The 15,573-nt window shown below is 35.7% G+C and overlaps 2 protein-coding genes across 2 annotated transcripts in view; one reads left to right on the forward strand and one right to left on the reverse strand.

Moving 5' to 3' along the window:
* Positions 1-1,210, reverse strand: part of LOC131426394 (tigger transposable element-derived protein 1-like) — a 1,639-nt gene extending 429 nt beyond the window's left edge. The window contains exons 1-2 of the mRNA XM_058589096.1: positions 997-1,210; positions 1-925 (exon numbers count right to left, since the gene is read on the reverse strand). The exon at positions 1-925 is cut by the window's left edge and continues 125 nt beyond it. Coding sequence (XP_058445079.1) covers positions 1-925; positions 997-1,210 — 1,139 coding nt within the window. The remainder of the gene's footprint in view (positions 926-996) is intronic.
* The window catches only part of LOC131440608 (uncharacterized), a 43,970-nt gene extending 29,606 nt beyond the window's left edge, over positions 1-14,364 (forward strand). The window contains exon 5 of the mRNA XM_058612043.1: positions 1-14,364. This exon is cut by the window's left edge and continues 16,206 nt beyond it. The gene's annotated coding sequence lies outside the window, so the exon portion shown is untranslated.
* The last annotated feature ends 1,209 nt before the right edge of the window (positions 14,365-15,573 follow it).

Raw genomic sequence — 15,573 nt, forward strand, 5'->3', positions numbered from 1 at the left:
GTAAAATTATCAAAACCTGTACCTCCTACTGCATGCGCTAGTAAAATAATTTCTCGATCATCAAATAACGTTTTTCCATCATGTTCAACACATTCTGGCCATAATGATTTCCAACAATTATTTAGTGTAGACATTTTCATAGCTTTTAACGCTGTACCAATGAAACGCACGCATTCCCGCATCGAAAACGTTTTCCATGTTGTAATTACCGTCATAGATTGGTTTTCGTCCAACTGTTCCAATATGTAATTAAACGTTTGTTTAATATATAGTTTTTTAAAGGTTGAAATAATGCCTTGATCTAATGGTTGAATCAATGATGTAGTGTTGGGTGGCAGAAAAACTATTTGTACTTGTGAATGTTGAGGTGCGGTATGTCCTGGAGCGTTGTCTATTATTAAGAGAACTTTGAACTTCATTCCTTTGTTCTCCAGGTATTTCTGAACCTCCGGAATGAAAAGTTCTTTAAACCACTCTTCAAATATTGGTTTAGTAACCCAAGCTTTAGGATTACTTCTCCAGTGCACAGGCAGCGTATCGAAATCTTCTCCTTTCATCGATCTGGGTCTCATTGCCCGATGAAGCAGTAGCGGTTTCAATATTTTATCGCCAGATGCGTTCGAACAAAACAGCAGTGTGACTCGGTCTTTTGCAGCTTTGAATCCTGGCGCTTGACGTTCAGCAGCAGCTAGATATGTTCTGTTCGGCATTTTTTTCCAGAACAGACCTGTTTCGTCCGCGTTGAACACCTGGTCTGGGTGATATGCTCCTTGTTTAATAATTGCCAACAGTTTTGCTGGGTATTCCCGAGCTGCAACAGTATCCGCCGATGCGCACTCGCCTTTGACTTGCACATTTCGGACGTTGTTCTTCCGAATGAATTTGTAGAACCAACCCTTGCTTGCTTTAAATTCAGTACGTTTACCTGTCAAAAAATTTTGTGTTTCATATTGTAATAAATAGTAGTGAAAGAGATTTTAAAACCATTATGTTTACTGCTTGATGCTTCCTCATTCTCCAAAAGATGGTAAAGACGTAATGCCTTTTGTCTAATTATATCCGCGTTAATTGGAATTCTTTTTTGTGCATTGTCTTCGATCCACAAGTAATGCTTTTTCCATTTTATCAACAGCAACGTTTCGGGTATAGGCTGCTCGTTTAGACGAGGAATCCGTGCCATTCGAGACTGCCTGTCTGATACGAGATTCATTTCGCTTAATGGTTCGGATAGTTGCCTCATTCAATGACAGAGATCTGCCAATGGATGCAGCCGTTTCACCATTTGCGAGCCGGTCTAAAACAATTATTTTGTTTTGAAGCGTGATCGACTTTCTGGTTCTGGGAATCATTTTATCAGAATTCGATGCCATTGTTTGATTCTGTAATCAAAATTACTTGGTAGAAATATATAAAAATTAAATGTATAAAGCACACCATTTCCATTATATTGTACTTCTTCGAAATATTCAACCACATGTAACCTACCTCGCTAATTAATTGAGAACGAAATCAAGCAGGAACGATTAATAGTATCGAAAAATATGAACGTACCGATCCGGCTAATCAGAAACCGCACACTTTCACAATTTTTAACTAAAACTTTCGCGGAGGCAGGTATGACTGGTACACAACAGAAACAATTCTCTTCGGTTTTGGATTAAGAATGATACTTGAAATTCAAACTACAGCGGTTTTATACAGGATTTGGAACAGAGTCCTTTTGACTTAGTCCTTACAAATGTAAATGAAGGGTGATATAAAAGGTTATTGTTACGATTTTATTTAGTTTGTCATGCGTGAATTCATGTTATTTGCGTAGATCGATGCGGATCCGTGAGGACAATTAGCGTGACACAAAAATTGAAAATAAAAGCGTTTTGTGGATTGTCTCGTTGATAATAGAGTATATCACGAGTATGACAATTGTTGCTTCGCTGTTAATGCGTTGGCGCACACGGTGAGGTACAGCACATCGAAGATGCTACACGTACCAATCGATTGTTTTCGGAATTAATACACTTGTTGAATGTTTTCTAAAATTAATGCGATTTTCACAAGATTTTTTTTACACGGTTTTCGCAATTAACACGGTTTTTTTTAACACGGTTTCCGCAATTAACACGGTTTTTTTAACACGATTTTTTTTAGCACGGCACGTAACCCCCGTGCAAAAAGAGACCTTAGTGTACATAGCATACAAAGGTTTTGATTTTGTCATAAAAAAATCACTTGAAAATTCGAGTAGTGAAAGTTGACATTCGACTAAGATAAGTTAAGCAATTCCTCCGTGTGTATGTATGTGTATTGTATGTGTCAAATAATGTCACTCAATTTTTCAAGTATGACTGCACCTATTTTCCCAAATAAGGCTCAAATGAAAAGGCCGCATAGGTTACTATTGAATTCAATCCGGATCTGACTTCCGCAGTTTAAGAATGTCGAAAACTTTCTGCTGTCATTTAGACTGCCCATACTTGCATATCTGTCCCATATGGAAAATCGGCATAAAAAAGACGATCAAAATTTTATTCTCCAATTTTTTGATTTATTGTGTCACCTAATTCCAAATCACGGTAAATTTAAATGACGCGTATATGACACGAAGATGTCTCGTTTATTTTCAAATTCCCAGTTTTGGTACCGATCATCCCTTCATTTCGAAACAAGAAGTTGGATGTGGATGAAGCTAAATGGAACCGGTCGATGTGTCCATTCACATACACACAAACAAGCATACTTATACCAGGGCCACTTTTACAGAAGGATAGTGGGGCACGTGCCGCCGGGCCCACAGTCTTAGGAGGCCCTTGACGGAATCCAAAGAGCAAAAAAAAAGTAATTAAGTTAGTAGTTAGTTAGGGTTCACATATTAATCTTTCCTAGGGGCCAATTAATACGTTAAAAGCTTAACGAAGTGAATCGAATGGTATATTACAAGTGTCTTTCGGGGCCTCCATTCGAAATTCGTTTCATCTAAGGGCTCTCCGAATCAACTTCATGGGTGCGGACCTTGTACTAAAAGTTACTAAAAGTTCTGCCACCTCAACGAAAAAGAACTCAATTACAAGGTCCGGAGAGTACATAGAAACTTGCATTGAGAGCAAAGGGAAAGACCTCGATGAAGCTATATTAATAGGCACTGAGTTCCAAAAAAAAAAGATTGAAAACTTATTTTTGTGAAATGTATGAAAACAAAAGCGGTTTATTGAACATCGGTTCTCAAAGGTAGTAACAAGTTTGAAACTTAATGTTTTCATACTCTCATTCCTTAAACTGCTGGCAAAAACTATGTGAATATTAAATGAACAACTAAATTTAAGCTATTTTAAATAAATTTAAGCTATTAGTTGATTGATTCTTAAGTGAAAAAAAAACAAGAAATCGATTGAAAATACTAAATTTGTAACAAGTTTTGGGTAAACCAAAAAAATTTATGTTTTTGGGAAAAATAATGTTTTCATTGTATTTTTTTAACACTTTGATCGAAAAGCTGAAAGCACCTGTTAACTTATAAGAATATTGTAAAAGTTTCCTATTCAATTTTATGGTCGAATAATATTCAAAGTACACCAAACATCTTTTTTTTTTATAATAAAATTTTTATTGGGCTCATTTGCGTTAGCTTAACGTGGCCGATTATCTTGTTGTTAGGTGGATATGAGTGGAAGCCGTATTATGGGGCGACCTGCTTTCCACCAAACATCTTATTAGACTATTAGACTATCGTATTCTAAAATTTCAACGAAATCGGTGAGGCACGCTGTACGTACCAAAGTGTGCCGACAATTGGTGGAGTGACGTTAAAAACACCAAATAATTAAATAGTTGTGGAAGGTAGCTACGATTCGATCGAAAAATCAAAACGTCGATATTCAGAATAAGTGTGCATAAGACATTTTCGAAGGAATAAGAAGGAAGTATTAAGGATCGATACTTTAGAATTTCAAATATATGAACCGTTACACAAAAATCAATGTTTATTTTTCAATATTCGCTAGATATTAAAACTCATTGCCTTCGCCGACAGCATATATAAATCTAAAACAATTTCTCCATTTCAAAATGGTAATGTGTAATGAAACCCTAATGTTTCGTGCAAGAGTAATTCCAACAACGTAATCGTAATGCACTAGCACCGTTTCATTGAGGCAGCCGAAATAGTGCGAGCGCACTTTGAACCACAGCTCGTCTCCAGAAACAGCTGGTTTATTGTTTCAAGAGACATTTATGAGACAGCCGGCTCGTGACAGCCCTTCGTTACAGTAATTCCCTAAAAATCAAAGGATGTCATCGATTTTCAAAGGCTGTCGCCGTAATATTTTATGCGAATGAGCGAACATAAAGAAACAGGATACTAACAGCCCGTTCTGTTTGACTACTCTTCGGATAGAATACTCTTATCGAACTGGAAGTAAAAACTGTCTCAGTGACAGCATTCATTTAGGCATGCGAGCGCTGTTGCCATTACAGTTCGGCATATGCTTCACATGTACTGTAGACTGTGGCTTTCAACTTCGCGCTCAAACAGTCCATGCTGTCTTGTGGCGGCTGTCATTGAAAAGCAGTACTGCTGGAAAGCCTCTGCTGGACATCACACGAATGAAGTCCCTACTCACATCCAGCCCCCTGAACCATGCCTTTGTCGACATTTTAGGGATAATTGAGTGTATCCACCGACCCAGATCATCTCTGTCCCAAGAAGTTAGCCAGCTGGCAAGTGTTCTTTGGCGAGACGCGCTATAGAATTCGTTGAAACCAATCGGTCTCTCATAAATTTCACCCACAATAGCACCACGTTTGGCTAAAATATTGGTTCTTTCATTGCCTGGAATGGAGCAATGAGCTGGAATCCAAACTATTGTGATTTGATAATTATTATTCAATATGTCGTTCAGGCACTGTTTCATTTTGCCCAAGAAAAACGGTTCATTTTTGCTAGCAACGTTTTAGCGAATGGCTTCAATTGCACTCAGGCTCTCTGTGAAGAGAAAATAATAGTTTGGATATAATGTGACGATTACAGTCAAGCTATAATGAACTGATGCTAACCCTGCTATATAAACAGATGCAGGTTCTTGAAGCCTAAATGAGACTGAATCATTATTGTTGAACATACCAAACCCAGTAGCCTCTTCAATTCGTGATCCGTCCGTGTAAAACATTTTCTCAGAGTCAATATGCTTGAACTTACTTGAAAATGTTTTTGGGATTTCCATCGAGCGTAGGTGTTCCGGGATTCCACGCACTTCGCGCAGCATGGATGTGTAGAAAAATATCGTTGAATCAGGAACATTTAGGAGGCTTACACTGATAGGAATATATCTTGAAGGGTTGATTTCCTGTGACATATGGTTAAAATATACTGTCATAAATCTTGTTTGAGATTGAAGCGCGACTAGTCTTTCGAAGTTACTAATAACCAGGGGATTCAGTACCTCATATCTTATTAGCAGTCGCGATGAAAGATCCCAAAAATGATTTTTCAATGGAAGAACTCCCGCCAGAACTTCGAGACTCATTGTATGTGTCAAATGCATGCAACCTAAGGCAATTCGATACAACGATACGCTCAAGTTTGATAATATGAGAGTTTGCAGCGAAACGAAAACAAGCGCATCCATATTTCATGTGTCTGATACAATTTTATTAGATCTTCCGGATGAGCACCCCACCAAGATCCTGTTATTGTTCGAAGAAAATTTACTCTTTGTTGGAATTTTGTTATCAGATACCTAATGTGTCCTCCCCATGTGAATTTGGAATCAAACCACACCCCGAGGTATTTGAAAGTCAAAACCTGTTGGATCATTCTTTCCATCATATGAAGCTGAAGCTGCGCGGGATCATGATTTCTTTAAAAGACGACCAGCCTTGTTTTCTCCGCAGAGAATTCGATACCCATATAAACAGCCCAAACGGACAAGTTATCTAAGGTATCTTGCAATGGTTTTGCAGATCAATAGCTTTGGGTCCAGTAACTGAAACCACGTCATCATCCCCCAATTGTTGTTTTTGAGCGAAGGCAATTTGGATGTCAGACGAATGTAATGCAAGCAATCATTCGTCCCTTTATATCTACGGAAGCCAAACTTAGTATCTGACAACAAACCGTTCGTCTCGACCCAAGTTTCGAGACGTCGAAGAATAATTTTTTCGAACAATTTTCTGATGCAGGACAACATTGCAATGGGTATATATGAGTTGTGATTGGAAGCTGGTTTCCCCGGCTTTTGAATGGCGTTAACTTTTATTTGCCTCCAGTCAGGTGGAACAATATTTTGTTCAAGAAACTTTTTGAACAATTACAACAAACGTCTTTTTGCGAAATCGGGCAGATTCTTCACCAAGTTGAATTTAATTCTGTCCAACCCAGCAGCGTTATTGTTACAAGACATGAGTACTAGGAAAATTCCATTATTGAAAAGGGGCTATCAATGGAATCATTGTTTGGACAAGCCTCCCAAATAATGCTCTGCGGAGGAACATAATCTGGACAAAGTTTCCTCGCAAAATCAAATATGCATCGGTTCGAGTATTCCTAACTCTCATATCCTACGTTAGGATTCCTTTTTCGTCTGGCCGTATTCCAAAGAGCGCTCATTGAGTTTTCTCTTGACAAACCTTCGACAAAATGTCTCCAATAGCTGCATTTCTTGGCCCGAAGTATGTTTTTGTACATGGTTTCTAAAATCGAGAATTTTTCAAAATTCTGAGGTGGTTCTCCTCCTCGTTTTAAAAATGCCTTGAAAGCATTTTGTTTCGCGTGTTTAGCATCTGAGTAATCTTTGTTCCACAAGGGTTTGGAGGCCTTCTGTAGCGTATATGTAAATAATATATATGAATAATTATTAAAGATAATTGAGGTTTACATTTTTGATGATCGTAGGAGTACAAAGTGCATCGTCATTCGAAAACAGTTTGATGTGGATTGTGATTTTGGAAATTGAAACGAAAGTGTACTTTATTCGGCCGTGCTTCGTTCGTATTATTTTTGCAACACTAACAAAAATACATAGTCGTGAATGAACGTCTCTGTTTAGTCCACTCATATAATTGTTTGGCATTTGTGATGTAGAATGTTTAAGTAGTTTGTCAAGCTCTCACTTTAAATTACCACCAAGTACATCACATGGTCCTTTACCGCAATATGTCACCCAAAATGACACTCAGCATCAATGTTATACTTGAATTTAATTTTAGACTTGCAATGTTTTGGCATGGCCGCGTTAGATATTTTGCCATAATTTTGAACGCTAATAATTCAGCTGCTGGATGGATTTATATAATATAACTACAAATCGATTCAGAAACATTTAACTTAGACATGTATGGTAACGTTTTTCAGTGTTTCAATAGCATACTTTTGAAAAATTGGATAGAATCCACCTATGTTTTCACTAACCAACCACAGCAAGGCAAATAATGTCATACTATTGATTTTTCGTGCACGGCCGACGGTTTCGATCGTTGGTCTGTACCTAAAATTTTATATAGTAGCAGATCTGCTTTGTTCGGTATAGGGAGTATTTACGTCATGCAATAAAATGTATTGTTCCCTTCTGCATCGCATGAACGTTCGCACAAAAGGAAATCTATAAATATATGCAATCTTTCAATTTAATTCTAGTCGGCAGCCAGCCGTCAACGAAGCAGGTAGCTTGTCGCTCGCTGGATGCTTGCGGATTAACAACAATTTAATAAAAACCTAAGCAAATATTTTCAAAGTTAGTATTTCTTATTAATTTTTTCCGTAGAATCGATTTATGATAGAAGATCCGCATACTCGTTTTGCTCCAATTTCTCTTTTTGTTTGACTTTATTTCGAAAACTCACTGTGAAACTCTGAAAAAAATTATTTTTTTCAATCGAAACGTAAGGTTTTTATAGTATTGACCGCTACATCGTTTTACCCCAATTTTGCCACAAATATAATTCTACGTTGAATTCAGATTTAAAATCCCGAAGCAGATCCAATATGACCTACCAATATTGGTCCATATTACGTAAAAAACTTCAGTGATCCAAGTACACATAATGTGAATGACAGTACTAACCTGTTTAACCCCAATTTATGTCATAAGTTGTATATCTGAGTGAACTATTTTTTTCGTATTTCGAAAGCAGGCTGATTGCGGTTGATGGAAATCGATTGATGTTACGAAAAAAGACCTAAAAATAAGATTACAAATAGATTCAATGACCTCACGAACCCCAATAGATTTTATATACAAAAAACTCAAAACGCGTTTTTCTCGAAAGTAGGTTTTGAAAGTCCGTGTCCATCGTCATTAAAAAACTGCTGCACCAATTTTGTTCAAATTTTGCACACACTTTCTACATATAAAAAACCAGACCCCAATATTCTCCTTTTCGTTGTTTGTTACTTTGGGGAGATTTAACAGCTACAAAATGGTGGATTTTTTTCGTGAAAAATCGTAGTTTTCACTTTAAACAACCACCAAAAATTCAAAAAATAAAAAAAATCAAACAAACTTCTACTCTAACTTTGCTGCTTTGATTTATTCACTTCTGATAAGTCTGCGCTGAGATACAGTGGACACCGCAAATCATGATTTATATGACATGCAAAACATGCAAAACATTTGGACATTTATTTTTTTCATCATTTACACTGTATACCCCTCCTCCCCGCCATGATTAAAACGGATTGATATTGCGAAGAAAGACATAAAAATAAGATTAAAAATGGATTCAATGACCGCGCGAATCTTGTTATACCGTTTTACTCCAATTTATTTCATAAGTCGTATATCTGATTAAACTTTCTTTCGCATACCGAAAGCAGGCTGATTGTGATCGTCGTCGTCGAAGAGCAATGATGAGGATACAGCCCTTTCTCCCATCGAAGTATTTATATTAGAAAAGAGGGTAACAAGTAAAAAATTAGATAAAGCGGATTAAACGATGTATTTGGATCATTGAAGTTTTTCACGTTATATGGACCAATATTGATAGTTCGTATTGGATCTACTTCTGAATTCAATAGATAGTAGATAATATTTATTAAATGGATCAATTAAAAAAAATGGTGTAAAACGGTATAACATGATTCGTGCAGTCATTGAGTCTTATATAATTTTATTTCTAGGCCTTTCTTCGTAATATCAATCGTTTTAAGCCAACTGCAGTCAGTCTGTTTTCGGTGTGCGAAAAAAAGTTTAACCAGAAATACGACTTATGAAATAAATTGGGGTAAAACGGGATCACAAGATTCGTGCGGTCATTAAATTCATTTGTAGTCTTATCTTCAGGTCCCTTTTCGTAATATCAATCGATTTTAATCAACCGCAATAAGCCTACTTTCGGTATGCGGAAGAGAGTTTAACCAGAAATACGACTTTTGATATGTATTGGGGTAAAACGGGTTAAACAGGCTAGTACTGTCATTCTCATTGTGTTTGATTGGATCATAGATGTTTTGTACGTATTGTGAACGAATATTGATAGATCGTATTGGATCTGCTTTTGGATTGTAGATCATATTTCAACTGTATATTATAACTAGAAAGGAATTGGGTTAAACGGTACAACGAGTTTTTTGCTGTCATTAAAACTATATGCAATCGATTTGTTACACTTTTTACCTTTTTTATAAAAATAAAAAATAGGTATAGAATTCGAATTACTTTGTTAAAATCCGTACATTTTTAACGGAGATATCGAAATTTTTGTGTAAGCGACTTTTTCCCCTATTTCAGTAGTAGTAGTTCTGAGCGCTGTCTGACAAAGAAATGCTTGGGAGCAACATAAAATACGATTTTTTATACTGTTACATACATTTGTTTCTAAGTACCCAAAAGACTGTGTACAGCATGATATTTTGCCTCGGACCGATTTTAGCACGGTTCGTTTTTGGCAACATAATCGTTCGAATATGCCATATGTAAATCAGATGATGGCAGAATTTTCGAGTTGAAAGCAATTCCATAATTATATTGATTTAAACTATTAACAGCAATAAATGCTGGAAGAACATAACAGCCATATTCCATTCGAATCAGTTCGTCGAGATTAGCAAATGCGTGTGTGACAAATAATTTCACTCAATTATTTTCGGAGATGACTCAACCATATTCTACAAACTCAGATTCATATAAAAAGTGGTATGCTCCCAAACAAGGTTCCTGAATTATGTTTGGTTTCGACCTCTGGTTCCGGAGCTGCAGGATGATATGTGAAACCAAATTAAAACTGAGTAGCTCATTTTTCTCGTAGATGACTGACCCGATCTAAGATTCAAATGAAATCCAAGAATTATCTAAGATTCAAATGAAAAGTTTTAAGATTCTATAAAACATCTTGTTTTTCAGTCAGATCCAACTTCCAGTTTCGGAGATACAGGGTGATTAGTATAAAAATGTCTATTTCACATAAATTGATCAGGTTTATCGGGTTAGCAGATTTGGATTGTCGATAACCAAATAAACTTATTTCATTTTTGGTTGTATTCAGATTTTGTTTCGGAAGGCACCCAAAAATTTAATTCGCACTACGATTCCTCAAAGATGTCTACATTGATTTTCAAACATTTTGAAACTACTACTCAGGTGAATTTGTCTGACTTCGGCTACACCGAATTTCTAACTCCTGTTCCAGTATCGAATCGTTTCTCAAAGCTCAATCGTTTTCTCAAAAAAAGTCAAATCGAAACAAAAGTTAAAATTAAAATAAATCCAATTTTATGCAATTCTGACTTCCGATTCTGGAATTGTAGGATGATGAATTTTTAAAATTCAAAGCGATATAGAAGATGACAATCCCGAAAAACTTTAAAGTTGGACTCAAAAATATTGCAATTTATTCGTCATATGGTCATACGAATCGGTTTGGGTTATGCTGGTTCCTGAATACCGGCTCTGGAAGTACCTTAAATTACCCTAAACTCTAAAGTGGAAATTACTTCGACATGTCATGGAATGTTTAATCGATTGTTACACTTTTAGATTCAAATTCGATCCGATTTGCAGTTTCAACATTACAGAGTAATGAGTGATTAGAATCTCTAATTGCCACTTAAAACGACGGACATTAGAATAATGTCATGAAAACTGAAACACCGAAGAATATTCATGCAAAAACCACATGCGGATATATAAAAAAGGTATCATCTCACTGCTAGGTGGATTAAGCACGTTTTTTACATCAGATTTGTTAGACTTTTTTACATAATTTTACTGACCATTTAACACCAGAAAAGTAAACCGTCTTAAGAAAAGAAATGATAGGTTCCTTTGGATTCCACTTATGATAAAACTATTTCGTTATGATACTAACCTAATAGTGAACGTATGTTTTCATAAGTGGAATCCAAAGGAACTTAACATTTCTTTTCTTAAGACGGTTTAGTTTCATTCCACTAACCGCTCAAAAATTCAAATTTTGACCAAAAAAATGTTTTGTGGTCAGCTGTATCATGCCTCCAAAAAGATGGTCTAGATTTTGGTCAATTTTGCCCCACTGTGCGTATGTCAAATATCTGTTCGTTTATGTGGGTGTTATGATCGGTCATTTGACATAAATACTGTTTCTAGATTTAAATCCTTCTTAAAAATTTCTTCAATCCACCTAGTGGTGTAATGATTCCTAGCCCATATTGTTTATATTTTCAAAAACATCACTAAAAAATTTTGTCAAGATTTTTTTTTCAAACTTGAATAAAATCAAAAACTTTCTTTGTGTATAAACTACCATAGCCTTTTGAATTTGTAAACAGTTACGTCAACTTAATATAGATTTAAATGTGGCAATCCTAATCTAATCTAATGCTATTGCCCTATGAAGTGTGCTGGGTCCGCTAGTATATTTATAAATTAGTATCCCTATTCGCATAAAACAGTTCACCAAGGTATGAATGTGCAATATAAAACTCGGATTACTTATTCAAACATGGCTACATGACAATTTCCGAGAAACAACCACACAAAAAATAGAATTAGACAGCAGTTAGGGGTATATTTTGTGTCACAATTTTTTTTTCGTGAATCCACATCTTAGTTCTAAAACTAGTGGAGTGCTTAGATCGAACAATTTTGTCCGTCAATATGCGAATTTAGAACCATAACAGTGCTGAGTTGCGGTTTATTGGATGCATGGATTCTAAAAATTAACATGTATTGATTCTCGATTTTCTGTTACTTATTTGCCTAATATATGTATATAATAGATACTTTTGATGACGAACGCTATTATCAATCAATTACGCCGACACCAGCATTACCGGTTCCTTCCACAATTCAAGCCGTGGCACCTGCGACAGCCGCTACGACTGTGATTACAACAGACAATACTTTTCAATCGGAGTACATTCCTGTTCCGAGAGATGAGCGCTACGAGTTTCCAGGAATTATATCACGCGACACTCGTATGTATGAAACAAGCCTGGTCGCGGGGACAGATAATATTTCAAATCCCGTTCCGTTATATCGTGATGAACGACATTATTACCCTGTTAGCACCATAACTAGCTCATACATCTTAGATAATCGGCAATACGAACAATCGATTAATTCCACTATGATGCATGATCGATTATACCAACCAAATACGCACACAATCACAAGCGGGATGCTTTACAATGAAAGGCACTATGAGGCTGCCACTAATCCAATTGGAAGCCTATCGAATCTGGCAACTGCAAGTGACTGTCACGGAGTGGAAATGATGATGAGACAAGATGCTACAGTTGCAGCTACTACTATCGAACATGATTCGGCGGAAGTGTCGTGGGGTCGCGCAGAAATGGAGCGTCAGGATGAAATCGACCGTCAATATCTCGTTCTTTTACCTCGCGAAGACAAAATTGAACCACAGGACGAGCTGTGAATGTCCACTATTTGCCATTACTATTACTACTATTACTACTACTATTAGAACTTATTACCGTTATTGATACCAATACATTTGTACGTGCTAACAATATTATCATTACTACTATTACTAATACTATTACTATTATTATCACTACTACTATCGGTTGCTGATTGCCTTATACAGAAACAAATAAACACTTAAATACTTACTAGTAATGGTTAAAGAGTAACAAAACATAAATAGTTTTTTAAGACAGCAAGTAGCAGTTTGATGGATTTATATTTGGAAAATGGCAACAAACTTATTGCTGAAATATACAGGCATTAACGTTATTCTAAAACTTAAATTAAGAAACACTGAAAAATAAGCGAACAAAGTATACTAAATGAATTTGTACGTTAATTGTTTTCAAGTTTTTTTTTGTTTCTGAGAAATTGAATTAGGGACAATAATTACAACGAAACAGTATGCATTACAAACTTAGGGCGTTCATAGTAGTATTTAAAACATAAAATACTCAGTAATTCAAAAGGAAAAAATATTATCGAACCACTTAAGGAGATGAGAAGAAAATTGATATAGAGATACCATGCCAAGTACTTCTGAAATAACCTATAAATAAGAATTTATATTGGAAACAATAACTTGCCTTAAACATAATAAATATATATATTTACACCAAATAACATTAGAATATTTAAAATATGTAAATGAGTCGTATTTTTTTGTAAATAAACATTGCTCCTATTTTTATTCTCATGTGAATCACATGGCACAAGCGTCTAATGGGAGACCCGAAGAGTTAAATGTATCAAATTTTGTTGGTATAACATGTAATAATCCATTTTGAATGATAATTTCATTATTTTTTGAAAGAAAAACAATGTGTAAAGTAAAACTTCTGTTATTAGGTTAGAATAGTTTCCACTATTCTATTTGTTGATTTCAGTTTTATCAAGCGATTTTGCAGTACTGTTTTACTTTAGAATTCTGCATTTTTACCAAATTTCGTAAATCATCTATATTGTTATGAAATACAAAGCAAAACTGACGATAGTCATTTCATAAAAATGTTTATCATATTGCAAAATGTTACTAAATTGAGTAGTTGTATTTTGTTCCAACCGATCATTGTTATGCTGTTGCGTGAAATTGTACAAACTAGATTCAATGCTAGTCATTCGTTTTTCAAACATAGTTTTAGTTATCAGCACATACAAATTAACATTTTATGCAACCTGATGTAGTAGTAATCTTCAAAACTCAGAAGCAAAAATTGGAGAACATGTTCTCGGAATTGTAGTGATATTTAGAGAATATTAATATACAACTTGATATATACCAATGATAGGCTATCACCAATGATAGAATCTAATACGCCTTCCAATATTCTATAAGCAGCTAATTTTTTGATAGTCTTAGAAGATTATTCATAATACTTTAAACGCAGTAGTTTTGGATAGTGTTGAGCGAAAGGAATACTCCTTTGTCATATATTAATAATATGCAGATTATTAAAAATATACAATCGTATTACATTTACTTTTCAATAGAATATAAATGAGAAATCGTATTGGAAAATAGTTAATAATGAATGAATATTTATTTATACTCGGTTTTAACCGTTTGGTCTTTCGCCGAGGTGTATCTTGTTAAGGAGTAGGTGTAGGATATGGGTTGAGGTTTTAGAGGTTAAGATTACATGCCATGATAAGAACATTTTTTTCTTTCGGTGTTATTCGGCGAAAGGTCCGTCTTGCTGGATAATTACTTTCGTATTCGATTTCGAAGTCTTCAGATGATCTTGTTGGGTCGAGGTTTTGTGTGGATTGTTCTTTTTATCCGATGTCCGGTAGGGGGCATCATCGTGGTATTGTATAGGAATCTCCGATAGGCGCTTTTGAGGTTCTCTTTGCGACCGAGTGGTTTGCCTGTTACACTGTCTGACGCCTAATTATTTCGGCTTCAGATTTTGTTTCCTGTTCGGTCAGGTGTTCAAGATTTGCCTGACTCGTTGTGAATGTGTAAAGATGGTTTGATTGTTAGTGGCATCTTTTTTCCTAGTTTTGATCCGGGTTAATGATGGGGTTTGTGTTTTGTTGATTGTGGAATGGCTTACGATCCAGGCCAGTATGATTCCCTGTACGATTATGCCAGCTGTGGTCATGTTAGATTGTTTTTTTTTATGCCTGTTCTTAGAGATGGCCGGGTATAGAAATTCTTATACCCGCACCCGACCCGTACCCGAGCGATCAGTAAAAAAATTACCCGTACCCGATTAAAAATTTAAAAAATTACCCGTACCCGATCAACATTAAAAAAAAATTACCCGAACCCGAAAAAGGCGGGTGGGTAATGTCAGAGACATAACTGGATGTCGTGAATACGAAAACAACTGACATGTTCCTTAACACTTCCGAATATCAATTAGTTGATCAATTGTATAAATTATGCAAGCATTCCCTTTTTTCGCATTTTTCACAAAAACAAAGAAGGCTTCACTTGATCTCGATTACTGTGAATTTCACACAGCAAAAAGTGCACAAATCTAATCAAACAGTTCTAGATTTGCACTAAACTGAGGTTTTTTACCTTCGATTTGCGAAGAAGAAATCCTAATAGTTCTTTAGAAAACTTTTAGAAACTTTTAGTTGTCCTCTTTTCGTTGTTTTTTCACCAATGCAAACAACTGGCAGCTGTGATGTAATCGCTCTTGTCGGAAGCGAAACTAGCTTTGCAAAC

The sequence above is a fragment of the Malaya genurostris genome, chromosome 1 (genome assembly GCF_030247185.1).
Source record: "Malaya genurostris strain Urasoe2022 chromosome 1, Malgen_1.1, whole genome shotgun sequence".
NCBI lineage: Eukaryota > Metazoa > Arthropoda > Insecta > Diptera > Culicidae > Malaya > Malaya genurostris.